At 42.9% G+C, this 27,187-nt stretch overlaps 1 protein-coding gene across 1 annotated transcript in view; it reads right to left on the bottom strand.

The window, feature by feature from the left end:
• SORL1 (sortilin related receptor 1) overlaps positions 1 to 27,187 on the bottom strand; it is a 173,687-nt gene that overhangs the window by 61,460 nt on the left and 85,040 nt on the right. The window contains exons 13-23 of the mRNA XM_032285161.1: positions 26,480 to 26,658; positions 24,449 to 24,635; positions 19,778 to 19,906; positions 19,181 to 19,266; positions 15,716 to 15,888; positions 14,507 to 14,638; positions 12,397 to 12,488; positions 10,994 to 11,240; positions 10,170 to 10,308; positions 3,056 to 3,229; positions 725 to 838 (exon numbers count right to left, since the gene is read on the bottom strand). Of these exons, the coding sequence (XP_032141052.1) occupies positions 725 to 838; positions 3,056 to 3,229; positions 10,170 to 10,308; positions 10,994 to 11,240; positions 12,397 to 12,488; positions 14,507 to 14,638; positions 15,716 to 15,888; positions 19,181 to 19,266; positions 19,778 to 19,906; positions 24,449 to 24,635; positions 26,480 to 26,658 (1,652 nt within the window). The remainder of the gene's footprint in view (positions 1 to 724; positions 839 to 3,055; positions 3,230 to 10,169; positions 10,309 to 10,993; positions 11,241 to 12,396; positions 12,489 to 14,506; positions 14,639 to 15,715; positions 15,889 to 19,180; positions 19,267 to 19,777; positions 19,907 to 24,448; positions 24,636 to 26,479; positions 26,659 to 27,187) is intronic.

Below are 27,187 nucleotides of genomic sequence, written 5' to 3' on the forward strand. Positions count from 1 at the left end.
AATGCATGACTGACAAAAGGGCAAATCATCTCCTTATAAGATAATGTCAAAGCTATTAAAAATGAAGAAAAGATAGTGAAAATGTGTGGTTAATAAACTATCTGTTATATGTGGTTGTTTGGTTTTCTTTAACTTCTGCTAGCCACCGTCTTATACTTTAGAAGTCAGACCTTAAACATTATACAGTTCAAAGATGACATTTACATGGCATGTACACCAATGGCCCCACACTGTAGGCCAAGCTATGCATTACTAACCAATACAAATAAATCTCTCTTGAGCCTGGTAAGTAGCCAACATGAACTCACTGGAGTAAATACTCATTTCCCATCTTGAAAAGGCTGAATATTAAATTTCCAAAACAAAGAACATCACCTGTTCACTCGCCCCAAGTCACCAGCTTTATTACAGAGCCACAGCTAAGATTAGAGCCCAGATGGCCAAATCAGTTTCTGCCATGTGATGTTTACTTATAAATTTCTTGTAATGAGTGGTACTTCTGGGGTAGTTAAAAAAATATTAAGTATCCAATATTAATCCTATATATCGACTCTCTACCTATATATGGAAATACATTTTCTCTGTCATCTAAGCCCCATCAACTTAGATGGGCATCACCAAGCACGGGTGGCCTTTACCCTAGACCTTATGCCCTCTGCCTGGGAAGAGCCAGCCAGGCTTCTGAGTAATGGTAAATGTTTAATGTCCAAGCCAGAAGACTTACGGCAGTTTCTCTCATCGCTCATGTCTCCACAGTCATTGTCGAAGTCACACCACCAAATGCTGTTGATACAGTTCCCGTTGCTGCAGTGATACTGGTTGCGGAGACAGGTGTTCTCTAGCCATCAGAGTTCGGCAGGGGAGGAAATGAAGCCAATATTATTCTTACTGGTGGGCCACAGGACATTCTCTTTTGAGTTTCCCTTCCTCTAGTAATGTGATGATAAAGGCGGAGGAGGAATGCCAAGCACACGTGTATACAGGGAAGGAAGTGTCCCATACCAGCCTCTTGCTTTCCTCTTTTACTTAAAAACAAAGGAGAGGAGGCAGGCTGGAAGAAATTTGGAAGTGGATACGATGCTTAAGAAGGATAACTGGCCGGGTACGGTGGCACACACCTGTAATCCCAGCACTTTGGGAGACTGAGGTGGGCGGATCACAAGGTCAAGAGATTGAGACCATCCTGGCCAACGTGGTGAAACCCCATCTCTACTAAAAATACAAAAATTAGCTGGGTTTGGTGGTGCATGCCTGTAGTCCCAGCTACTTGGAGGCTGAGGCAGGAGAATCACTTGAACCCAGGATGCGGAGGTTGCAGTGAGCCGAGATCATGCCACTGCACTCCATTCACTCCAGCCTGGTGATAGAGTGAGACTCCATCTCAAAAAAAAAAAAGAAGGATAGCGATGACAACATTTGAGTCTATTGGGTATTGAATACAGTACATCAACATTATAAAATACTAATTATACAAGGAACTCCTTAATGGGCTGTGTCTACACAATATTAAAGCATACAGATTCAAAATATCTACAGGTATTTTTATATATAGTTATATATATCCATATATACTCCATCTATCGAGCAAATGAGTTACGAAGATTTTCTCAATACTCTGAGAATTTTTTCTGCCCCATGACTACTTTAATGCAAGCAATTAAAATTCCTCACAGAAAATGTATTGTTTGGCAAACTGCATCAAAGACATGATTGGTCTCTTATTTGTGTAATCAAAGACATTCTAATGGGAAATATGGAGTAGCTTTCTTCCCCTCCTCTTGGAATTTAGTGTTGATTCTATTTCTTTCCAAACAGTTTTAAGATTGTATCCACAGCCTGAAAGAAAGTCTCTTGTTTCTAAGAAAGAAAGGCTCATCTTTTTTCTATTTATATTTCTTAAGGAAGACTGACTAAAAGGCTTCTATTGTGTGTTTCGCTGACTTGGACTCGGGCTGCTACGCGAAGCAGGGTTAGGATTACAAAGCAAATACAGTAGGCACGGTGGCTCATGCCTATAATCCCAGCTCCTTGGGAGGCTGAGGAGGGAGGATCCCTTGATCCCAGACATTCAAGATCGGACTGGTTAACAAAGTGAGACCTCATCTCTGTAAAAGAAATTAGCTGGGCTTGTGCCCATAGTCCTAGGTACATGGAGGCTGAGACAGGAGGATCCCTTAAGCCCAGGAGTTTGAGGCTACAGGGAGCCGTGAATGTGCCAGCCTGGGCAATACAGTGAGACTCTGTCTCTTTAAAAGTTCAAAACTTAAAACCCTGTCTCTTAAAAACTTTTCCCTTAAATCACAGATTAAGGGAAAGCAGAAATTCTGACCATCAATCCATGCGCTTCATGACAAGGTACCCTCCCAGGGGTTCACCTTACTCACAGAAACATGAGGCTGGAGGCTGGGGAAGCGGTAAGGGTAAAAAGTACACAGGGAGGAAAAATGTTTAAATTTCAGAGGAAAGAGATTTTCAATCTGTATATTCAAATTCAGAGGGGGAGTGGGTGTAAGGCTGCTATAGCCACTTGATCATGGCACGAAAGTCTAGACTCAAAACGCTTTGCGAACATTGGTCTGAAGGTTCAGGACGTGTTGGGCTAGGCTACCGTAGAGGACGGACAACTGTTAGGTGAGAGTAAGTCAACACCGAAGGAGGCACACTGGCTATTTTTCCAAGTCAGGTTAGTCCAATTTTCTTACCTTCTGCAAAACAGCATAAGGTAAGAAGCCTGGATGTGAGGGACGTGTGAGGAGAGGAAGAAGCAAAAGAATAAAGAGGTAGACCCTGAAGAAAACCTGTGCCATCTGACATGAAACCAAAAAGCACAGCTACTACTTATAAAGGTACAGCTAGGCCTGTTCTGTATGAGGACTGAAGGCCTTAGAACCCAAACCAGTATTCTTGTTAAGTATCTGGTAGGTTTGAGTTTTGCCTTGGACTTTTTCCAATAACCCAAAAAGGTGAGGAAACAGAGAGCTATCCCTCCTTCCCCTGGCGGGGAGGAAGAAACAAGGGAAGGAGGATGACAGGCGACCAAGAAAAAGGGACCCACCTTCTTTGACGCAGGTGTTGTTCCGGAGCTGATAGCCCTGAGGGCAGTCACACATCAGGTCCCCTGACGGGAGCACACTGCTGGACACGCCCTCTGGACACCTGCAGCTTCTACTGTTGTTGGCCTTGGGTAGGCACAGCAGGCTGCATGGCCTGGGCACACAGGCATTGCTTCCTGGAGGGAAGGCAAACAGCAGCAAGTAGGTTAATAAACACCACGAGGGAGGTACTGAATACGAGGAGACCCACTGCAACCTTTTTGTCTCATGGAAAGGACAGTGGGAAGCTCTGAAGGATCAAGTGGCAAGCTTTGGGGCCCCTGCTGTGCTGAAAACCTCTGCTCAGTTTAACCAGTGACTTGCATCCTGTCTTCAGCCAGATCAGACTGCCCTAGAGCTGAGCCAGGCTGCAGTGTTCCTCCTGGGAATTAGGAATTGGGTTACTGAAAGACAGGAAAGAAACCAAGGAGCTGGAGCCAGGGAAAGGGTCATAGAGTGTGGGTGTTGAAGTCACACACAGTAAGCCAAAATCACGTGGAAGTCAGAACTCTGGGTATGCAGATAAGCTCAGTCTGCCGACAGGAGACTAAAAGAGACTTATGGAAGCCAGGCATCTGCAGCCCCAGCTGCTCAGGAGGCTGAGGCAGGAGGATCGCTTGAGCCCAGGAGCTCAAATCCAGCCTGGGCAATATAGCAAGACCCTGTCCCTTAAAAAAAATTTAAAAAAAAACATTTTTAATTTAAAAATTTTTTTTTAAATAAAAAAAAACCATTGTTTTAATTTAAAAAAGAATCAGAATGTCTTTGGACTTTGTAGTCACAACACTGGTGGCTATAATACAGTTGAGCATTGCCTTCAAAATTCTGAATAAATTATTTTTAAAAAAAGAAAGAGACTTATGGAAAGAAGAAGCTTAATAAGAGGAAAAGAGAAAAAACCCCAGTCCCCATGAGGCTCTCCTAGACTTCCATCTTTGGGCTCCTTTATTTGTTCCATAACACTGTTCACTTGAGTGGTTTCTGCTCCTTAGGACCTCAAAGGCCTTAATTAGAACATACACTTGGTTGATGGTGGGGCCAGGACAAAAATCCAGGTCTCCCCTTCTCAATTCCTTTGTGCCAGAGAGCAGCTCAGAGCTAAATGAGGAGCCAAGCACAGTGCTCATCGGCCACTGCTGTGCAATGAATTCATGTCAGGACTAGTTCATGCTGATCTAGCTCACTCCTGCCAATCTTTTCTCTGGTTCAGGCAATATCAGGGAGAGTCTGTAAAATCCATCACTGCACTCTTGAGAAGGAGCCTTTGTGGATGAACAAAGATGGCAAAAGTGCTGTCCTATCCCCTACATCGTTCCGGGGATGGTGGCTAAGAGGATGCATAAACCATTTTATAACATTCTGAAACATGATACAACTACAGGGTCACAGAAACTGCAAAATCATGCTTTTTCTTGACTTTGACTGCAATTACTAATCATGAAAATGCAAAAAAATGAACATAAAACTTAGATAAAATTCAATTGTTAATTCTTCACATATGCTATGTCGTGCACAGAGACACCCTCCCCCACATCAGCACCATATCTAAATCATCTGTTGCCACCCAGCCAAGCATCCATCTAAACCATGCCTATCCTGGCGTACAGGTTGGACAAGGTTCATTAATGACAATCATTGTCAATATGGATGATAATACACTCAGTAGCTTTGGGTGTGTGGGCACCTCACTGGTTAACTGACATTACAAATAAAATAAAAATCACAATACTATGGCAACAATGTTATTATGATGCCAAGAAAAAGAGTAAGAGATATTACCAGGGAGAGAAAACACACACGTCCAGAGGAAGGGAAGTCCATATGATGAAACATTCTAAAAGGTGCAGCAAATAATCAATCATAAAGCTTAATTACTATAGCCAACTAACCAGTTGACTACAGCAGAAGTCTCAGGCATCATTTCACTCTGATCCATTAGTGGGCACAGATTGCTTCTTTAACTCAAAGGCATAAGCCACTGGCTAAAAGAAGGAATGCAGAATTGACATAGAACCACCACTCATGAGAAACAACTCAAAAAAAGATGGGGGAATATGTGTTTCGTAGTCAAAAAACAATAGATCACTCAATGTTCCACAATCCTGAACAATAACAGAATATGATGTTATCTAAAAATGGCCTATTACCGGCTGCGTGCAGTGGTTCACACCTGTAATACCAGCACTTTGGGAGGCTGAGGTCGGAGCATCACTTGAGCCCAGGAGTTTGAGACCAGCCTGAGCAAATAGTAAAAACCGCCTTTACCAAAAAAATAAGCAAAATTAGCTGGACAGGTGTCTGTGATCCCAGCCACTCTAGAGGCGGAAGTGGGAGGATCACTTAAGCTCAGGAAGCAGAGATTCAGTTAGCTGAGATGGCCACTGCACTCCGCCCTGGGCAACAGAGCCTGTCTCAAAAGCAAACAAACATATAAAAAAAACACTCCATTGCAGGATGATTTTTTTACACAGGGCTCATGTCTGTAAAATAATGTAACTAACATTTTCATATGCAGAGCAAATACTCCTAGCCAAACAAGCAAGAGCTAAGAGTAGAGAACTCAAAGAAGCTGATCGAGGCAGAGATGTATGAAATTGTACTCTAAGGCAGTAACCAGGGGCAAATTCTAAACCAAGCCCACCAAGTCACTGATCATGAGAGGTAGGCAGGGCAGGAATGTCCAGGCTGGTATGAAGCCAGAGAATGGAAAATGGGAGAGCTGCATCAGACAGAGAGAACCTGGAAGAAGATGGAAGGGGAATTCACCAACTCCTATGAAGGCAGTTCCACCACAGCCACAGACCCTTTATACAGGATGCCAATTGTCTTGAGTGGACCAGGCAATATGAAAACCGTCATCCCAATGAGAAGAGTTGACAAATGACAGCAATCATCTTCAAACACATTCCCTTAGAAGATCAAACATGTAGCCCTGTGATGTCTTCACTGGGCATATTCAGAACATTTTCAGATTTCCTGTTTGGAAAATTCCTCCAGAAATACTTTAGGAGCCAAGAATGTCATCATCTCAAGTATCTATACACTTGGCAATTATCAGAATCAAATCTACCCCAAATAATAAATACGTGCCCTCAGTATAGATATTTAAAAGCATGTATTTACTGCAGGCTCTAAAGGAGAATTCCAAAGCTCCAAAGCCATTGTAGGAGCAACTGAATACACCAACAATCTTGCAAAGTAACCTCTTTAAAGAAAAAATGCACTTTACAAAGAATAAATTCCAGTAATATCATTTAAAAAACAGCTAGCAGCCAGGCACAGTGGCTCACACCTATAAATCCTAGCACTTTGGGAGGCTGAGGCGGGCAGACTGCCTGAGCTCAGGAGTCTGAGACCAGCCTGAGCAACATGGTACAGCCTGTCTCTACTAAACCACAAAAAATTAGCCAAGTGTGGTGGCATGTGCCTTTCGTCCTAGCTACTTAGAAGGCTGAGGCATGAGAATTACTTGAATCCAGGGGGCAGAGGTTGCAGTGAGCTGAGATCATGCCACTGCACTCCAGCCGGGACAACAGAACAAGACTCTGTCCCCCCAGAAAAAAACCAAATAAATAAAAATAAAAAATAAAACCCAGCTACTTATAAAGGAAAAACGCATTTTTTGTTATCCATTTATAACCGAATATTTCAAATTGATACATGTTGCAAGTAAACAACATTTTTAGTATGAACCATCATCAGTCAAAATCTAGAACGGTACTTCTGAACTGCTGCCACAGTACCAGGGCACTGCTGCTGCAGCAACACATGAGAGAGGGAGCAGAGCCCGGTGGTTTTATCAAAGTTCAAGTTTGAAGTCAACCAGGCCACAGTGCAAATTCTTAACACTTACTAAAAGTGTGACCTACACAAGTTACTAAACCTGACTTTCATATTCTCATCTATAAAATGAAAATATTAACAGTACATATGGAGGTCTTTGGGAAGACTTAGGTTATACAAGCCCCCCAAAGCACATTACCATGGTACTTATGACACAGCAACCCCTCAATAAATGTAGTTACTATCAATTGTTATTATTTAACACTTGGTTGTCCATGGGTGATAAATTCCAAGACCCCCAGCTGGCGCCTGAAGCTGCAGATAGTACCAAACCCTATAAATACTGGGCATGAATTTATTTTTCCTTCTTTACAATTTCACAGATAGAAGGTCCGTTCTTACAGTAGATTTTCGTAAACTCGGTGAAAGACTTTTTCTTCCCTCATTAAGTCTAGAACTTTCACCCTTTCCCTAAAGGAAGGACTTGACAACCTCTGTTTTGCATATCCAAATTACTAGAATCACTACTCTTGAGGTTTAGGGTCATCATGAAGTAAAATAATGGTTGCTTGCATATAAGCACTATAATACCTCCACACCCTGATAACCCAGCTGGCTCCTAAAGGGACCAACTGAGCCAGCAGCATCAACAGCCTGGACAAAGGGAGGATTCACATCCCAGGTGGGACACGGAGAGGATAGCGCAAGATTTCATCACACTATTCAGAACAGCAAGCAATTTAGATCTCATAAATTATTTATTTCTGGAATTTTCCATATATATTTTTGGACAGTGGTTGACCACAGGTAGCTGAAATCACAGAAAGCAAAATGGCAAATAAGCAGGGGACTACTGTAGAAGCTCCTGAATATGTTAGGAGAAGACAACAAAAATAATAAAGATGAACCAGAGCTGCCAACACAGCACCAGGGATCTGTACAAATACCCTCTCAGTGTCCAAAAAAGCAAGCAGGTTAGAGCAAACAAGTTCAAGGCCAAGACACACGGAGTACTCACAGGCAGCGCTGACAGCCAGACACCAGTGTAAAAGCTTTGATTTAACCCAAACTGGGCTGAAGAGAAGGACAAAAATGTCTTTCTTCAGCACTGTGTTTGCAGGCAGGAGGTCTGCTGGAAGTATCCTGCTCACAACCAAAGGAGAATAAGAGAGAATCCCAAAGGCAAACAGAGAAAGGAGCAGAGAGGCGATAACTGGCCATAGCCAAAGGGACAGTCCCAGTCACCCCTGCACAGGTCCAGGTCTGTGTTCTACTCACCAACACAGATCTCCCCCCGCCTTTTTTTTTGAGACAGCGTCTCATTCTGTTACTCAGGATGGAGTGCAGCAGCACGATCTCAGCTAACCGCAGTCTCAACCTCCCGAGCTCAGGTGATCCTCCCACCTCAGCCTCCCGAGTAGCTGAGACTACAGGCGTGCGCCACTATGCCCTGCTAAGACACATCTCCCTTTTAATCCAGCCTGTCATCTATCTGGACCTCATTCTGGGCCCCAAAAATGACTCTGGCTAGCTTAAGTGAAGATGACTCTTTGAGACATGGAAGGGAAACTACACCTAAGGTGAGGATTGTAGGCCTGTCTGATACCAGGACATCATGTTTGCACGTGCCGAGACCACAAGCTCCCTTCCGCACTGTTCCCAGTCATGGGTATGACTGCATGTCAGCTGTGCTCAAGTTGATGGGATGAAGTAGACAGCCAAGATTGGGGAGTAAAGACCGAGTGGCCACTGGCTTCATCTGCATATGGTGTTTCAGATGCTCCTGTGTGCAAATCAAGCACACGTTTACACGCACTTGTAGAAATGAAGACCCACTCTTCTGGACTAAGTGGTAACTTGGAGAAATGCTACAAATCCACTCTGCTAGGTACCGAGTCAGATCAGTAGAGTTGAATGTCCTCCGTCAAACAAAGGCCTGAAGATTTCAGTCACTGGAGCTGAGAAGCAAGATTCCTTCATTCCTCCTTATTTTAAAACAGGTGCCTCCTCTAAGAAAGAATGTGACTTCTCCATTTCGTGGCAGAATTGCAACAAAAGGCCAGCTTTTAAACTAGTGAGAGTACTTTGAGAAAGCTAATTAATATCTGAGATTTCATTCCCTAATCTATAGATCATGGATCATAATATCAGCCTTCCCTACCTCACATGTCAGTGGTAAAGACATAACAAATAATACAGTTTTACATTTGTAAGACACTTTATAGTTTTCTAAGGGCGTTCTCATGCTATCTTCACATTCCCAAGAAGATAACAATGGTATCTATAACTGTATCATTTCCACTGTCAATTTTCTTAGTATAGGGTCAGCCAAGAACCTTAAAACAATATCAACATTACAGCTGAAAACAGAAAACTTAGCAGTTTGTCAATAAAGGAGAATCAGCAAACCCAGGTTGCTATTTAATCCTGTTGAGATAAAGAGGGAAATTCTTAAAGGGACTATTCTTCTTGGTAATCCTCTGATCTTTCTTCTCTAGAATCAATAGTATGGCTAGGAGATAAGCAAAATTAAAGGGCAGTCATGAAATGATGAAGGCTTTCTAGTGAATAGTCTCAGACTCCAGAAGTAGCAGGTCAAAGCCCCATAGCAGTTCCTGAAGCCTCACCCAATAGATCTCTAAGACAGCTACTGCCTGTACTCATTGCAATTCTTCCCCTCCCTTTTCATCCCTTATTCTTTCAACAAATATGAATTGAGCACCTACCAAGTGTTAGACACTGGTAAAACGACTGGGGAATAAGAAAGACAATATCTTTCTTCACGGGGTTTAGAGATTCATGGTGGGAAAAATTAAAACAACACTAACTACACAATGCCAATCCAACAGAGGCAGGTACGGTCAGTGAGCAATAGGTCATCTGGGCAACCAGAGAACAAGCAAGAGGCCCTGTCGGGAAGCAACAACTATCTGAGCACCCAGCACAGAGTCTCTTCCTGTAAGTGTGCCAAACAGGGATTAAGCACACGCTGGGACTCTCCCAGCTGCAACAGAAGCCACGCCACCAATCAGTCAGGGGCCAAGGGCAGGAGGAGGGTATAATTACCCACCAAGCACCAACACTCTAGGCAGGAAAAAACATGCTGTCTTCCAGCTGTTTGTGTATCATTAGAAAAGAAATTAAGATGTCATTAGGAAGAAATTAAATAATGTGCATGTTGTCGTGACAACAAAGATGCAGGCTGCCAGCTCCTACTCTGAGCAGAGATTGGCCACATGCAGCCCCTTTCTGAACATCAACTCTACAAACACAAAAGAAGAGACTCTGCCTTACCGGTGTTCTTCCCCTTGTAGAAAATCTTCATGTCCATGAGCCCTGTAAGCTGGTTTGCCAGAATCTCCATCTGGGACCCACTGTATTTGGAAGCTCGGAATATGCTGAGCTGGGACCAGTCATCCCAGTAGATCTCATTCTGAAAAGAAAACCTTTGCCCATTAGTCCAGCTCTTTAGTTCTTTATTCTGGTCCCTCTCTAAGGGTAAGAGCTCCCCCATGCCAGAGACAACTAACATTTATTGCCTGAATGACCAGCCTGATCAAGATTCGACTTAAATGCAAGACACAGCAATTTTATCCAAGCCTCACCATATATCCCCACAGAAGGAAATGCCCCAAAGAAACTATCTGATAAGCATTCAAGTTTATCACATGAGCCCAATCCCCTCAGTTTGAAATCTGCTTCCCAGAGTTGGGAAGAACCATGTTGCTCTCTAGAGTTGAAAAATAACTGCAAGGCACCATAGGTGGTGCAGAGCTCACCGGAAGTCATCAAGGAATAAAGTGAGCAAAGCTCACAAGAAATGAAGATGCCACTCCAAAATGAGGTTACTGACCCTGAAGGGCAAACGGAATGTTCATGGGAAGAGCCTTCATTTTCAACCTTTTGAAATGTGAACAGCAGGGGAGCCTGGACCCCTGGCACCTCTGCCTGGCATCCCTCCATAGGACTGAAAATAAGTTATCTCAAATTTGGAAAAAAGGCAACCTTTAAGAAGTTAAAGAGCTTCTCCACAAAGCCCAGGGATGGCAGGCTCCTGACCACATGTGCTCCTCACCTGCTCTAGCAGACTGTCCAGTGGCAGCAACAAACAGACTCACCTTAAAAACAGCAATGGCATACGGGTGCGGGAGGTTATCCAGGATGACAGAGCGCTGCTGGCCACTGAACGTGATCCGCTCTATGCAGTCCAGGTAGGCATCTGTCCAGTAAATCCACTGGTCATCCACAGAGATGCCGTTGGGCCACTTCACATCCTCCGACACAAGGCGATAGGCAGCGGAACCATCCATGTTGCTCCGATAAATCCCAGGCTTCAGGTCTCCCCAGTCCGTCCAGAACATCACCCTGGCGAAAATGAGGACAGAACACACATCTCATAAATACTAGAGAAATCGGAGCTCAAATACCACTCCAAAAAGGATCAGAAAGCCCTCTCGAATGATCCAGCTGGTTATTTCGGCATTATTATAATAATATGTAATGATAATACATGAAACCACTTAAATTCCTTGACCTGGAAATTCCTTTACTAGAATTTATCTATAGAGAAAATCAAATTATGCAAAGATAATATAAAAAGAAATTTATATGTATGTCTATTAAACTAAATATTAATCAGCAGAGGAAGTTGACACGTTATGGTACATATAATAGAATACTGTGAAACCTAAAAATCTACATGGGCTCACACAAAACTATCTTCAGTATATAGTTAGTTTGTTTTAAAAGGTACGGAATAATAACTATACTATGATTCTATTTGGTTTGTATGTGTGTGTGTTTTGAAGGTAATACTTGTATATAAGTAAAAACGGTGAAATATACACAAGACATTATTAACAATGATTACCACTAGAAAGTGTGAGGGTGAAGGGTTAAAATGAAAAGGAAGGAAGCAAATGTTTTCCATAAACTTCTGTTCTAAATGTTGTCCACCAAGTACATATATTACTCTTAGAATTTTCTTTGAAAAAATGGTGCCTATTCTCTATCATAAATGCTATGAGAGAGGAGAAACCAGACAGTCAAATCCAGAATTTCCCTCTTACTTATGTTTCCTTCAGTTAATGAGTTAATAAAAAGCACCTTTGCCTTCCCCAAGTGCACACTGATTGTAAGAAAACCTACACATGCTGAGAATGCAGGGGAAAGATGGAATGAATTAAATATTTGTACCATGCGTGAAACTCAAGAGAAAGTCCTCACAATATCCAAGCAGGCCTGGCTATGTCTACAGAGGCTCTCTTTTAATATCACTTTTCTAGAGAAGCGACCCATAGATGCAAAATGTCTGGATGCTAAGGAGATTCTGACACTGGCTAACAAAAAACGAACAGAGTTACCTGACCATGATGACTACGCTGTGGTCTCAAACATCTCAATTAATAGATCATTTCAACCGCCACCATGAGAAACAGTTTTTGTCCCATAGTCTGTGTTTCCATGAGAATCTATTGTAGCAGTGGGTGCAAGACTGATTTCCTTTGAGGGTAACACTTACCCCTCGTGGGGCACGAGGACGAGGGCCCTGGGACGATCAAGCACAGAGGAATTGACGATTGTGAGTCGGAAGTCGCCATCTGGATTAGCTACCTGATAAAAACAGCGGGAAAGAGCTGAAATGGATCTGAGCTCCTTAAAGATCCCCATTGCCAAAGGTGGCTACTCAGTTTCTACCTACAGACATGCCCCCTCCATGTCTGCCTGTTTCCCTGACCAGTCCCATCTGGGAAACCTGCCCCAACTTCTAATCACAATGCACTGTTCCCGCCTCTGACTCTCGGGACAATTTTCCAGTGGTCTGAAAGAGGAGCTGGAACCATGTATGCCCCAGTTTCCAGGGCATGATGATCTGGACAAAGCAATATCAACAAGTAAATTACTCAGATAAGTAAATAAGCATTTACTTATTTAACCATCCCATGTTAGTTCATGTTCCAAGACAGCCGATGCCTCCACAATGGCCATAAAACAAATTCTCAATGTCACAGCCTTGCAATGAAGAATCCACAGGTGGAACTCATATTCTTGCTCCTCCCCATCAGCCAGCCTGGTCATCTCATGCTTCTCCACGCCTGATGCGGACTCACTCCTGTCTGCTCCTACCACATCCCATCCTAGGCCTACCTGTCCCACTCCTCACTCTAATCAAGGCATAACTCTCCTTCAAACCTCACTGCCAGGCCTACCTCCTTTCCTAACTCTTCTGACCCACCTGGACCAATAAGCATCAGTAGCTCTGCACCTTGGCTTATCTGACACCATTTTGCACCAACAGTATTAGAGTTGTGGAGTTGTTGCCCCACAGCCTGTGAAAAGGTAGACACTTGTACACCACCTGCATTCTTCTAGCCCCTAGCCAAGTGCCAACCACACACAATTAAAGAAAAGGGAGAAGGAGCAATAACACAACCCCCGAGGCAGCATTCAGTAGGTGCCAGTTCACTTCTATCAGCATCCCCATGAGGTGGACATAAGATCATCCTCTTATCAGCCAGGGCTCAGCTCAGACATCACCCTCAAGATGCCTGCACTGTCTGCCTATTCTAATATTGGCCCACTCCAAAAGCACAATCACACTGCCCTGTTTCAAAGTCTTTGCAGCGTGTATCACCAATAGAACTGATTTATTATTTTGCTTCCTCCACTAAAATCTAAGCTCTATTGGAAGAGGAACTTGTGTGTCTTGCCCACTGCTGTATCATCAGAGCCTAAACCATACGTATCATCCAGAGAACCCTTGTCAAAGACTGAGTGAATAAAGGAATCTCTGTCTAATGCATGAAGCAACTGAAGTTTAGAAAGCATAAGTACCTTGCCCCATGTCACCAGGCTAGTGGAGTCCAGCCTACACCCAGGTCTATATCTGAAGTCTGTGTCCTTTGTCTTGCAACTCCTCTTAGCTCTCTACGTCTTCCTGTTTCTACTGTACTTCCCACTTAAGCCACATGCCATCTCTCCATGCAGAGTCAGTACAAAGAGGTGTGCTGAGGCAGTGAGCTGAGCATAGTACATTCCGCCAGACAATGATTTGGCAGTTTAGAGGTCATTCATTATCCTCACGTTGCCTTGGGTATATAAGGCGGGACAGGTTACTAGGTAGCTAAGTTGCAGAGAAATGGGGATTAGTAACAATGATGATGATGATGATATCGTCACTATCACTCTAATTGACAACAATTATACTAAACTATTATTGTTGTAGCATTACAATAATACCATGATATTAGGTTGATGCAAAAGTAATTGTGGTTTTTGCCATCATGTTTAGCAATAAAAGTAGTAAAATAAAACGAAATAAGATATACATAAAATTAAATAAGTATATATATATATATATATATACACACACACACACACATATATATATATAAAATAAAAATAATATTATCACTTATTAGCTAAGCTTCTGCTAGCCAAAAGATCAATTCCCAGGTACTTACCCCCTTTTCTCTCCTCTCCAGAGGCTTGGCTGGTCCATTCTCTGGAAACTCACAGGAAATTTCCAGAGTAATGTGACACACTGGGCTCTGCCTCTGTGTCAAATCTGGCTCAAAGCCCAGATGCCCCATATGCTCCCTTAATTAAGAACAGCATGAAAATACACATACCTCAATCTTTTTGAAGCCTGCATCTACCCAGTAAAGCAGCTGGCTGAGGGGTTCAAAAGCCAAAGCTTCTACTGTCTCCAGGCCAGAATTGATGATCACCTCTTGCCCTGTGCTTCCATTCAAACAGAGGCGCTGAAGAGAGAAAAGTAATAATAAATGTGAGGAACTGTTCAAATGACCCCCTGCCAAGTCAGCCCCATGGAGGGTAACCTTTATTCAACTGGCAGTACTGGCAAGGGATGAGATGGTTTATGTTAGTAAACTTACCAGATACATGAAGCCAGGTTTAATGAAAGCATTTCTAAAATGTTCTACATTTTTGTTTTTCAAGCAGAATAAAGAGAATTTAATCATATATATTACTCTGCATTATCATTATGAACACTGGTTACTAAATTATGTGGTATCACAATCAGAAAGTCAGAGATTATTGAGATGTATGAGTTTGTATGCTTTTAAAATAAGTGAAAAACCAGACCGCTATTATATTTAAGTCCTTGTGTCTGCTTTTATATCTTTCTTCCCTGTGAGGCTCTTAGCCATCAAGTGCTATTGTTGGACAGCTCCATTCAATATCACCACCATCCCTCACCCCAAGCCCCTCAAATACCCAGGCTCTGTAAAATTTCTGTTGAGTTGGGAATCTAGATAAAAATGTGTTGGAATTGCTTTCCTAAAAGGATTAAGTAGGCAATGAATAAAGATCAAATAGCTCTCCTTTAAATGCATGGCTTTGAGTGTATGGCTATCTACCTGGCCTGTCCAGGGCTCTTTAATGCTTGCTACCTGTTTCTTATCCATGTTCAGAGCAACTGAAGTGGATAATTCTGTGAGCTATGGGTAAGTCAAGCGTTACTGTATCATGGCTTGGGAAGAAAGATGCTCAAGAGGCAGTTGGCACCACAGGGGACAACTAATCATCCTACATTACTAGTCCCAACACTTTCCCACTAGGAAAAGCAAGACCTCACTTACAAGCAGGTCTGTGGATTTCAGGCTTTCTTTATTCTTCCTTTATGAACAGACAAGGACAGAGAAAGAAAAATACTAACACAGAAGACTGGAAAGTTTCACCTGTTTGTTGTCCCTGGGATGAGTGACACTTAGAAACCTCTAACTGCCCATTTCCATAGGCCATTCTGCTGAAGCTTATCAGGACTGGGCAGTTACAATGCACAGCCACCAGGGTGAGGCCAAGCGCTGACTCACCTGGATGATGTCCAAGGCCAAGTCAGACCAATACAAACAGTTGTGCTCGTAGTCAAAGTCCAGGGCCACTGCTGCCCGTAGCCCAGTGAGAGGCAGCTGCTCGGTAGCTCCCGAGGCCAGGTCATAGCGGTAGATGGATTTCCGCACGGCATACAGGATGAACTCGTTCTCCTCTGCCAGACACATAAGACACGTGGGAGGTTGGACCCGGGGGATGCTGAAGAGGTCCTAGCACGTCTGCCCTATTTGTTTCTCACATGCAAACCTCAAATCCATTGGCGTGTGGTGTGGATCAAGGTGAAGGAAGACAGAAATCAAGACTCAAGGGGTGTGTAATGGGATCACATTTCTGCCTCAGGCAAGTTACTTAAACTCCAGTGAATCTGTTTCTTCGCCTGCAAGTGTTTTACTTGCTACATTTTTCTTTAATCTAAATCTCCCCATACACATGCTTCAACAGCCATACTTCTGAGCTAAGCCTAAAAGTCTTCAAGTCACACTTGCCAACCTAATTAGACCAATTGCCCTGTTCTCTCTCCTCACATGAGTAGATCACCGCAGCACCATAATCTTGTTGACGAGAGACCATTAGTCACTGAAGCCTTGTAACTGAGCTCTCTAATCAATTTGCTCACTTATTCATATCATTCACACCATATGGCAATTGTATTAACCTCTTAGATCTTCAAAAATATTAATAATGCCTTTGTTATTGGCTGTTTACAAAATGTACCACAACATAATCATCACAAAAATTGTTTCTACTCAACAAATACAAACTGTGTACATATTGTGTACAATGTGCTTACTACCTATCTGGCATTGGTTAAGCCTCATAACAACTGCCTGATGGCAGGACTATTGCTAACCAAATTTTACAAATGAGAAAACTGAGACCAGAGAGGTTAAGTAACTCATCCAAGGTCACACAACTGGCAAGTGGCAGAACCGAGATCTGAACCCAGGCACTCTGGATCTAGAGTCTATGCTTTAGCCACTATACTGTGCTGCTCTTACGATATAGATACTAGTGTGGATGATTTTTCAGATGTAGAAATGACGGTTCTGAGTGCTGAAGATACTTACTTAACGTCAGACAACTGGAAACAGGAAGACCCAGTACCGTCTCTTTTCCACTTAGGGAACAGCCCGGGAAACATCCAGATTTTTCCCCAGGAGTGGACACAAACAGCACATCAGCAGCTATATCTAAAGCATGCATCTTGGACCAAGTGTGTTGCATATGGGACCAAGGGGCAAATCTGAACTCATTTGCTGCATGCCTGGGTTGGCCATTCCTGCCTACCTCCTGAATCCATACATTCAGTGAGTTAACATGTACCAGTCACCCTCTTTATAAAGGTTTCAATATAGATAATGCATCAAAAAATAAATCTACCTACAATTTTTAACTTAAGGTAAGTTTTCCCTCTTTTTCTTTGGTCACTTTCCAGGTCACTTTAGAAGTATCTATGCTACCATCACATGGTAACTTACCTCCCCTTTTGGTTGTCAAGAAAACCTTCCTGCTGTCATTCCCAGGGAGAGGGCCAGCTAATGTACAGGGGACATGAAAGCTACGTTCGCAGCAGAAAGACTTTTGCCCCACATCTCTCTCCAGCATCTATAAGCCTCATTCTGTCACTTTGGGTTCTTTTTTCCTCTAAGAAACTAATACTTGTACAGTAGAGCCTGAATCCAGAAATACTTGCTTTAGGATTATGCTCAGAGCAGCATGTGGCATTCCAGCGGGCAATGCTTAACCTAGAAACGGAATGGCATTCTTGGCTGGTCCTGGTCATACAGGAGCACAGCCTAGGAATATGTGTTTTCATAGTCATTGTAAAAGGAAGAAAAATTCTTTCATTTAAAAAATGCTTCCAGATGCCCAGATTACGTCATCTTTGCAAAGATGTTATGGCTCCCATTAGTCCTATGAAAGCATCTTTTTCTTTCCTGGTACATCCCTGCCTCCTATTCCATGCCTTTTTTTTTTTCTCTTTTACATAGGAGGTCGCCTACAATGGAATTAGATTTTTCCACTTCATTCCCTGTTCTATCTTCTCCTAGTAGAAGAGAAAATAGCTTTCCTGCCAGTTTAAATGGCTTTAAACAAACTGCTTTGTCCCTTGCTGAATTATCTTCAGAAATATTTATTACAAAATATGTACTCCGGCCCCTTAAGAGCAATCACTCAAACCCTACTAACCCACGTCCTCATCAATAAGAGCTCTTGTGAGGGAAATATATGAATATTATCTGCTCATTTGTTGGAATTTGCTGAAGTGGTGATTCTTTTTAAGTCTCCATAGTGAGGTATGTTAATTACTCTGGTAATGATGAAAGATTAAATTAAAGGACTAACGAGCTTAGCATGAAAAACACCAGGGCAAGCTGGCAGCAGTGAGCAAATGAGAGGGCTGCCCTGCCCTGCCTACGGAGAGCACATGCTTCTTTCATGATTCATTCAGCCCTCATGACCATCCACGTAGCCACTACCACCCGCCACAGATGGAAGTCAACTCAACTCCAGCCATTTGCCTTCACCAAGAGGTATGGGCAGGAAAGAGAGCACAGAGGGAATAAAGAAGCTTTAAATGAACAAGAACTAGAAACAGAGTGAAGACAAACAAGCAGCTAAGAGGTTATTTTTCAAAGTATCATAATTTTATGCCTATATGGTAAACACCCAATGTTACATCACCACTAAATCTAGCAGAAATGTGTTTTAGAACACATTATACCTTTATAGCAACTGTAATCACTCCAGATAAGTTTTTCTTCATTAGCATGCCTAATGATTATCTAAAATAGAATGACATTTATTTGCCATTTGGGCAATGTCCTATGAAGAGCATGAGGCGTAGAGTCTGAATTTCAACTTTGTCACTTACTAGATGTGTGACCTTAAGTAAGCCATTTAACCTCCTCTGAACATGCTTCAGTAAAGAAAAAACAAAGTTGATAATATCTGCTTCCCTGAATTGTTAAAAGGATTAAACTGGCAACACATGAAAAAGTATACAGAAATCTATAAAACTCCATTAACATTTTAGTTATAGTTATTTTTATTATAAAGTTAAGATAGATCACTTAGCTACTTCCTAAGGAGTCACATACCCCTTTACACTCAACTTTGACAAAGAGATTAAGGAACACACAAAAGCCTGTGGGCACCTTTCTACCCCAATGGACGCTGAATAAATATTATTCAATTGACAAAGGAATTTCCCTCAAAGAAACTGAGCTGACCCAAAATACTTTCCATTCCTAAAAAAGGGTATGGCAATGTATACATTCAGTGTGGATACCAACCTTAGGGAAAAAAGGAAACCCTGTGATGCCCGTGATGCCATTGTTTCTCCCCACCCCATTAGCGGAGCCACAAGTCTGGACTTCGGTGAGATCGTGATACTGCTTCAACAATGTCTCAAGAAATGAAAGGGAAGAAATCATCCCTCTTACCTGCCAGCGGACAGGGGACCAGTTCTCCTTCCAGTCGTGCTTCAACATCTCCTCCACTACAAGTGTCCCCAGAAATCTTCCGGTAGCTGTCACCCCACCCCAAGAGCAAGAGGTCAGAAATACTGAATAATAGTCACGAAGGCACCCCAGGTGGGAATGTATTTACTACCCACAGTCAATTAGAGTCCAGCCATTCATTTCCCTTTAGAACTAGAAAGAAGACGTTCAGTAGTGCTGAGTCAGTTCTACTTATACTTAGAATAGGCAGGTCCAGACAATTTAGGGCACTGTCCCAGCCAAGACTTTTAACTATATCTCTTGAACACAAAGAAACTCTGAAGATGTTTCTTTGCTGAAGTTGATGACTTAAGATATTCCTAGGGTTTCAAGGATGCTCGCAGACTTGCAATGTTTTTCTCACTGGAGGTAGGAGAGTCTACAAATACCATAATTTAAAATGTTGCCCAAACTACTTGCAGGCTGTTAACTTGGAATTCTAGAATTCAGAGTATAGAGGAATCCAGATGCTTCTCTATGCTTTCTTGCTCCACGTGCAGACCCCTATGAACCTGACAGAGCAACCTCTGTGATACATACCCTCTCGTTCTCCTGTAAGTAGAACCCACAGGGCAAGGCACAGGAGGGGAGTATGACTTTCCAGAAAATTCCAGATCTGGAACACAAACCTCTAATGACAAATCTTCACTCATCTTGAAGCCGAAGTCACTAAAAAGGCAATTGGTGTTTGTTAAGGCCACTGCTTTATATATTTCAGGTATTCCAGCACCAATTATGTTGACTTCACCTTACTACCTTTCACTTTTATTGGAAGTTATCTAACATGTCCCTTTAAAGAATGTTTACTTTTTATATAAAATACATCTTCAAAAGAAAATTAACATCAGGTTTCCACAGTTGGAAAAACACAATCATATGCCATAGACAAAAAAATACAAATCATCACGCCAAATCAAAACAATATTAAATTGTAGCCAGATTCAGTTCCCTACTCTAAGACTCTAGACCTGCCCTCTCTGTTAAAAGGGATTAGGCAAATGTTACAGAATTACTAGCACCCCATGAGACTTTCCTCTTGACAGAATCCACAGAAGTAAAAGAGAAATTTTAAAAGAATAGCCTTTTAAAAAAATTATTTGGGGCCGGGCATGGTGGCTCATGCCTGTAACCCCAACAATTTGGGAATTGAAGGCAGACAAATTGTTTAAGCCCAGGAGTTCAAGACCAACCTGAACAACATAGTAAGACTCCATCTCTACAAAATAAATAAATAAATAAATAAAATATCCGGGCATGGTGCTGCACACTAGTGGTCCCAGCTACTTGCAGGGCTCAGGTGGGAAAATCGTTTTGAGCCCAGGAGGTCAAGGCTACAGTGAGCTGTGATCACACCACTGCACTCAAGCCTGGGCAACACAGCAACAACCTGTCTCAGGGAAGAAAAAAAAAAATTCTTTTTTGACTAAGGGTTCAATGTTATTTAAGACTATGCCCACATACTACCTAAATCATCCCGTGCTTTGAGACACAGTAGTTAGGTTCATGAGCCCTCCTGTGATCTGCGGTCACATCTGCCAAACCTCTCAGCTCCATGGGCAGCATCCTGGAGTAGGAACCAGGAGGCCTCAGTTGAAGATGACTCTAAAACGAGGTGACTGTACTATGAATGTTCCAAGGCCCTGTCTAAGCTGTAAATTCTATAATTCAACAGATTATAGAATATATTCAAAGAATTATATAACAGAACATATATTCCATGTTCATGTGCTCTACCAGAATACATTCATTTGCTCTATTCAATTCAACAAATATTTAGGCCTGGCATGGTGGCCCTCGCCTGTAATCCCAGCACTTTGGGAAGCGGGTGGATCACTTGAGGTCAGAAGGTCCAGACCAGCCTGGGCAACATGGCAAAACCCCGTCTCTACTAAAAATACAAAAATTAGCTGGGCATGGTGGTGCGCACCTGTAGTCCCAGCTACTCTGGAGGCTAAGGCAAGAGAATGGCTTGAACCTGGGAGGTGGGAGTTGCAGTGAGCCAAGATTGCGCCACTGCACTCCAGCCTAGGTGACAGAGTGAGACTCTGTCTCAAAAAAGCAAAAAGAAAAACCCCAAATATTTATTAAATATTTCTTACTTGAAAAGTATTAATAGATACAGAGCGGAGTAATTTGTGTGCATTACACCATAATCCACATTTAATAATTTGTAAAGAATTGTTCAAAAGGCAGCAGTTTTGTCACTGTATCAAACATGCCACTTTCATTACCTCAGTTCATTATTAATGAATGGCCACTTTGCATCTTTTTAGGAACCAGATGAAGCATTAGCTAATTACCTATTTGCCTCCAATAGCAAAGCAGTCTTCCCAGCAGCTTTCTTTGACTGTAGGTCATGACCTAGTTAACTGTGAAAGTACTTGAGAAGTCCAAGACCAGATTCTTCCCCTCCCAAAAAAGAAGAAAATATTGCAAAATGCCCCATCATACATTTGAAAGTAAATGTTGTCTCATAAAATTTGTGTTTTAGTTATATATATGTATGTATCTACATATACATACATGTGCAGATACAGGGTCATAATAGAAAATGTATTACTTTCTAGGGGTTGCATTCAAGAATTTGAAAGCTGTATGACTTGGCAATGTCAAGAAACATAAGGATATAAAAAAACCTACCACTGAAATCAGGAAACATGGGCCAATAGCTGGGCTTCCCAGTCTGGTCTGAAAGGACTATCAGAAATGACCTGGTGTTCAAATACAGTTGTCAACCAGTACTTGAACTAATGAGAAAACACGATAAACTGGCTCATTCTCATCTCATCTGATGTCCATCTTGGGACCATTTTCCTTCTCACTGCCATAGTCTAATGCCATCAAACATTTCCAGGAGTCATGCAGTTGAGCTGGCTGCCTTCCAGCCGCTACAGCAAACAGAAAAACAACGGGGGTGGAGCGGGGAGTGGCTAACATCCATATACCCCTTACCATTTCATAGGGTCATCACCCCACGATCTCATTTGGCCTGCAGCCCAACTTCATGAGGGACAGAGAAGGTGGTTTGACTGGTCTATAATAAAAAGACTCCACATATAAGCAAGGGTGAGAATCCAGCAGGTTAGAACCTTGCTGGAGTAAAGCAGATGGGGTGGGCACGGTAGACTAGCAGAAGCCAGGCCAGTTTACCAAGGAGGGCACACTAAGCTCCATTTCTTTTTTCTTTCTTCGCATTTTTTTTTTGGGGGGGGGGTGGATTTTTTTTTTTTTTTTTTTTTTGTCGGGGTTGGGAGAATGCAGGTCGAGAGAGATTTTGTTATTTTTTTAAGCCTAAATTTCCTGAAGAAAAAACACAAAGGTTTGTTACAATTTCCTACCTTTTTTTATCCAGTTTTAATTTGATTTTGAAGCACTTACTGGGGTTAGGAAAAGGGGAGAGAGAGGGCACTATGATTTTTCAGGGATCAGGACCTCTCCACTCTCAAGCCAGTCTGGGAAGGACTACCTGAGGCCAACAAAGCTCTCAGATTCGATTAGACTATAATGCAGAGGTGTCTAAGAAAGAGGAGAAGGCAAACAGCATGGAATGGACGTCACTGGGAACATTATCCATCTCTGTGCTTTTGCCATTAAAGAGTCGGTGTCGTTACCTTGGGAGTACACACCTTTCTAAGGAAATGACTGTCTTCTATGTTCGAAGCCTTGCTGCTCAAAGGATGGATGTGCAGATAAGCAGCATCCACATTTCCTGCGAGCTTGAGGGAAATGCAAACCCCCAGAACTCCTGAGGCAGAATTCACATGTGACCAAGACAGAATCTGCACACGATCCATATGCACCTTAAAGTTTCAGAAGCACTAGTCTAGAACAGAAATGGCCAAATCTGGTCGGCCATTTTTGTAAACAGAGATGTACTGGATCACAGCCACATTCATTCATCTAACAGCTGCTTTCATTCATCCAAGGGCACTGCCATGGGCAGAGCTGAGTAATTGTAACAGATCACAGAAACCATATGGCCTACAAAGTCTGCAACATTTACTATATGACCACGTTCCAACCTCTGGTCTAGAACACGTCAGAGGTTTCTGGCTTTAGTCAAGACAAGTACAGCTGCCCAAAGCAAAATCTAGTTCCTCGGTGCCTCGGCAACCACTGAAATATGAGTTGTGTATTTATATTAAATACCCATGGCTCTCTTAGTGCTCCTGACTAAACTACAATTTCATGCTGAATCATAAACTACAGTGACTGTCCAAGAGCGCTGAGATCCTGAATACTCTGCCACTAGAATCCTCTTCCTACAGCTAAGCGCTGTTCTGATCATGAACTCTCCTCAAAGGCCCCTGAAGTCCTCCTCCTTATTATGGGATAAGGTTCACCTCCTCTAGGGTCTCTCTACCCTACTGTATTCTGTCTTTCCAGCCTTATCTCCAATCATCATCCCCAAGTCATACGCCCAAGAAGGCATCCCTACTCAACTGCCTACACCCAACAACCATCCCAATTCAATACACCCTACTGCCTCCACACCTGCCTGTTGCAGCTACATGATCTCAAAATACTGCTGTCTCCAAATCTAGATGCTCCTTAGAGCCCAGCTCAAACAGTACTTCTTCTATACATTTCCTGATTCCCCAACAGCAATCCACAGCCCTCTCCTTTCTTTCAACAGTCACAATAAAAGTACCGGTTCCTCCTCTGAGATACCTGTTCTTTTCCACTGCCTGTGTTAATTAGCTATGCACATGTCACTTCTCCTACTTTTAGCATTCACAGCAGTGCCTTGGATATTTTGCTTAAGGAATAATAAATCATGCAAACACACACACACACACACACACACACACACACACACACACACACACACTAACATCCCCTCGTTTCAGATAAATGAACAAATCCCCTCTAGAATAGGGTCCTAAGGAAAAGGATTAGCAACAATGAAACCTTCAGCATATTTTTGGGTTACCCTAATAGAAATAAATCCCAAAGCTATCTATTCCTGAAGAAATGGCTGCAGCTCCCCTAGACACCTCTATCACATTACCTGACTGTAAGAACTAAAGAAAACAACTTACTTACATGAAACATGCCTAGCACAGTTCCTGGCTCATAAAGGATGCTTCATAAATCTTGTTTCCTTCTATTCCTTCCTTTGCTCAGGGAAAAGGACCATGCCTAGTTTGTTCCTCCCACACTGCTGACTGAATAAAACACAACTCAGTCCCCAGTCATCAAAGAACTAACCATTCATAGTCCTCCCGGGTGCATGAGCAGTTGGACACGACCACCGGCCTGTCAAAGTCCTCTCCGTTGAAGCATGTGGCATGGGGGGTCCTCCGTTTGAAAACAGTCTTGTGTCCCAGCAAACACTCATTCCCCCGCTCATCTGACGGTGACCACAGCTTGTAGTCATTCTCTGTGCAGGGAACTCCTAAGGAGAAAGGAACACAGTATGAAGCATTAGATGCAGGCCCAGGCGGGGTTTCCTGCTGTGCCTCAAGTGCCTGGCCTCAACTCCCACTTCCTGTCTATCCTGTTGCCACCCCACAAGCACACAGACCCTCCAATCGGCTTGCTTTGAGGCTGGGCAGCACCTGTGCAACTGAAAAGGATACCTGAAACAAAGACATTTGCCTGGAAAAGTGGAAAAGTTGGGAAGAAGCAAGCCACCTTTAGGAACTATCCAAATTTTGAAATATTTCAGAAGAGTCAGTAGTGCCCTTTAGGAACAGTCCTCAGAAGTTTTTCTCTCCTAGGGAACTAGGGAATGGCTGAATCCTTGATGAGCAACACCATTGGGGGTTAATGTTTCCTGCCTGCTTCCTGAGGCAGTGAGAGCGCTTTTGGTAGTGTGGCCTGGGGTCAATGGAGGGCTGACTGGCCCTACTTGAAGGTACAGGATCTCCATGGAAAGAGACTGGAAAATGGTAAGACATCTTGCCCTGTTACTCCATCTGCCACATTCATGGAAATGTAAGTAGGGTGCTTTCCACAAGCATTTCAAAGTATGCCTATTCTATGTTGGCACTTTGTATCTCTTACATGCCTGTCTTCAGTCAGATTGGATACCACCCAAAGCTGATACACAACATTTGATTCGGTGTCATGCAAATGGGTAAACTTATTAAACCCCTGCTGACTGTAAGGCTATCGGGCTTTCCAGTAGGTGGAAGAAATATACGCACAGGGCAAGTTCTTATTTTTAAAGGCTTTATAATTTAGTCAATGGAAGGTGAAACACACTGAGTGACAGACACAAAGTTATGAGTACACTTATGTTCTGGACATAGAGAAGAGAGATGTCTCCTGGTTGGGATAGCAGCAGCAACTGCATCAGATCCTGAGATATGAAAAGGATTTCGAGTAGCGGAGGCTGAATGGGTGGAGGTGAGAAGAAACAGGGCACTCCGGGCAGAATTCAGGTTAGCCAAGGCTAGAATCAGGTTAGCCAAGACTGAGAAGCAGGAAGGAGTAGGACAACATGGGGAAGAGAGAGGATACTGAAGAGTTTTGCTTCTTCCCTGCATACTTACGCATCCTGTATCCAGACTAGCAGATCACAACTAGATCCTAGACGGCTTTGAGAGGGCCCTGCATCGCTTGGCACACTGACTAACAGAGAGTGAGGCACATCCAATTGGCACTGCTGATTTGGAAATATGTCTGTCATTCATTTATCTACATATTCAGCAGACATATATTTAAACCTCCTATATGCCAGGAACTGCATGAGGAAACTAAGATACAAAGAATAACACAAAGTCTTACTAAGAAGAATTGAGCAAACCCTCAATTAACTTCCTGTGCTTTTTGCTAACTCTTTTTTTTTTTTTTTTTTTTTTTTTTTGAGACAGAGTTTCGCTCTTGTTACCCAGGCTGGAGTGCAATGGCGCAATCTCGGCTCACCGCAACCTCCGTCTCCTGGGTTCAGGCAATTCTCCTGACTCAGCCTCCTGAGTAGCTGGGATTACAGGCACGCGCCACCATACCCAGCTAATTTCTTTTTGTAGTTTTAGTAGAGACGGGGTTTCACCGTGTTGACCAGGATGGCCTCGATCTCTTGACCTCGTGATCCGCCCGCCTCGGCCTCCCAAAGTGCTGGGATTACAGGCTTGAGCCACCGCGCCCGGCCCGCTTTTTGCTAACTCTTATGTGCCCATCTCTCCCAACGAATCTCAAGCTCTTCCGAGTACACAGAATCCAAGCTGGTGCACTGCACACAACAGGAGGTCAATGCATATCCATGCGAAAGGGTCCAAGGAGGCAGCAGCTTACCCAAGGCATCCGTGGCATTGACCTGGAGGATCAGCCAGCTGTGGACATTCTCCTTGTTCGAGCCAAAGATCGTGAAGACAGTGCTCTTCTCCCCAGGTTCTGTGAGGAGGCCATACACAAACACTGGCTTCTCAGAGAATACGAATGTTTTCCAGGTCTCCCCTTCATTGGTACTGTATCTGCCCAGATACAAGTAAGAGAATCCTTGCAGTTTAAGTCTCTAAGGCAAAGGCTTGGTTTCCATATAACATTCACCAGGAATGGGAGCCAGGACTCCTTGGAGAAATGGCTGATCCTGGGTTAAAGCAGGGAAAGTTTAAGGAAGTGCTCAGAGATAAATGCAGTCCTCTCGAAAGAACACAGGAACCAGCCTGATGGGGTTCCAACTGGCTGAATTGAGGAGAGCTTAAACATATAAAAGAAAAATGATGGTAACAGATTATACACTGAATGAAAATAGGACCTGGGTCTCTAATGATACTAAAAGACAGAGGAGCAAAGGAGGGAAATTTTTTTCTTATGTTAGAATGACACTTAATAAAGGTTGGAAACAACAATATAATAGTAATGACAGAAAACTTACTGTTTTATAACCCCCATAGCAATAACTAAATCAGACAAGGATCATCATTGGATGCTAAAATCACTAAGTGAAAGTGCTGGGGCCAAGATGTTCAGAGGGTCTGAACATCATCCAACAAACAAATC

Source organism: Sapajus apella, unplaced genomic scaffold, assembly GCF_009761245.1.
Source record: "Sapajus apella isolate SASKATOON/1434 unplaced genomic scaffold, GSC_monkey_1.0 scaffold16, whole genome shotgun sequence".
NCBI lineage: Eukaryota > Metazoa > Chordata > Mammalia > Primates > Cebidae > Sapajus > Sapajus apella.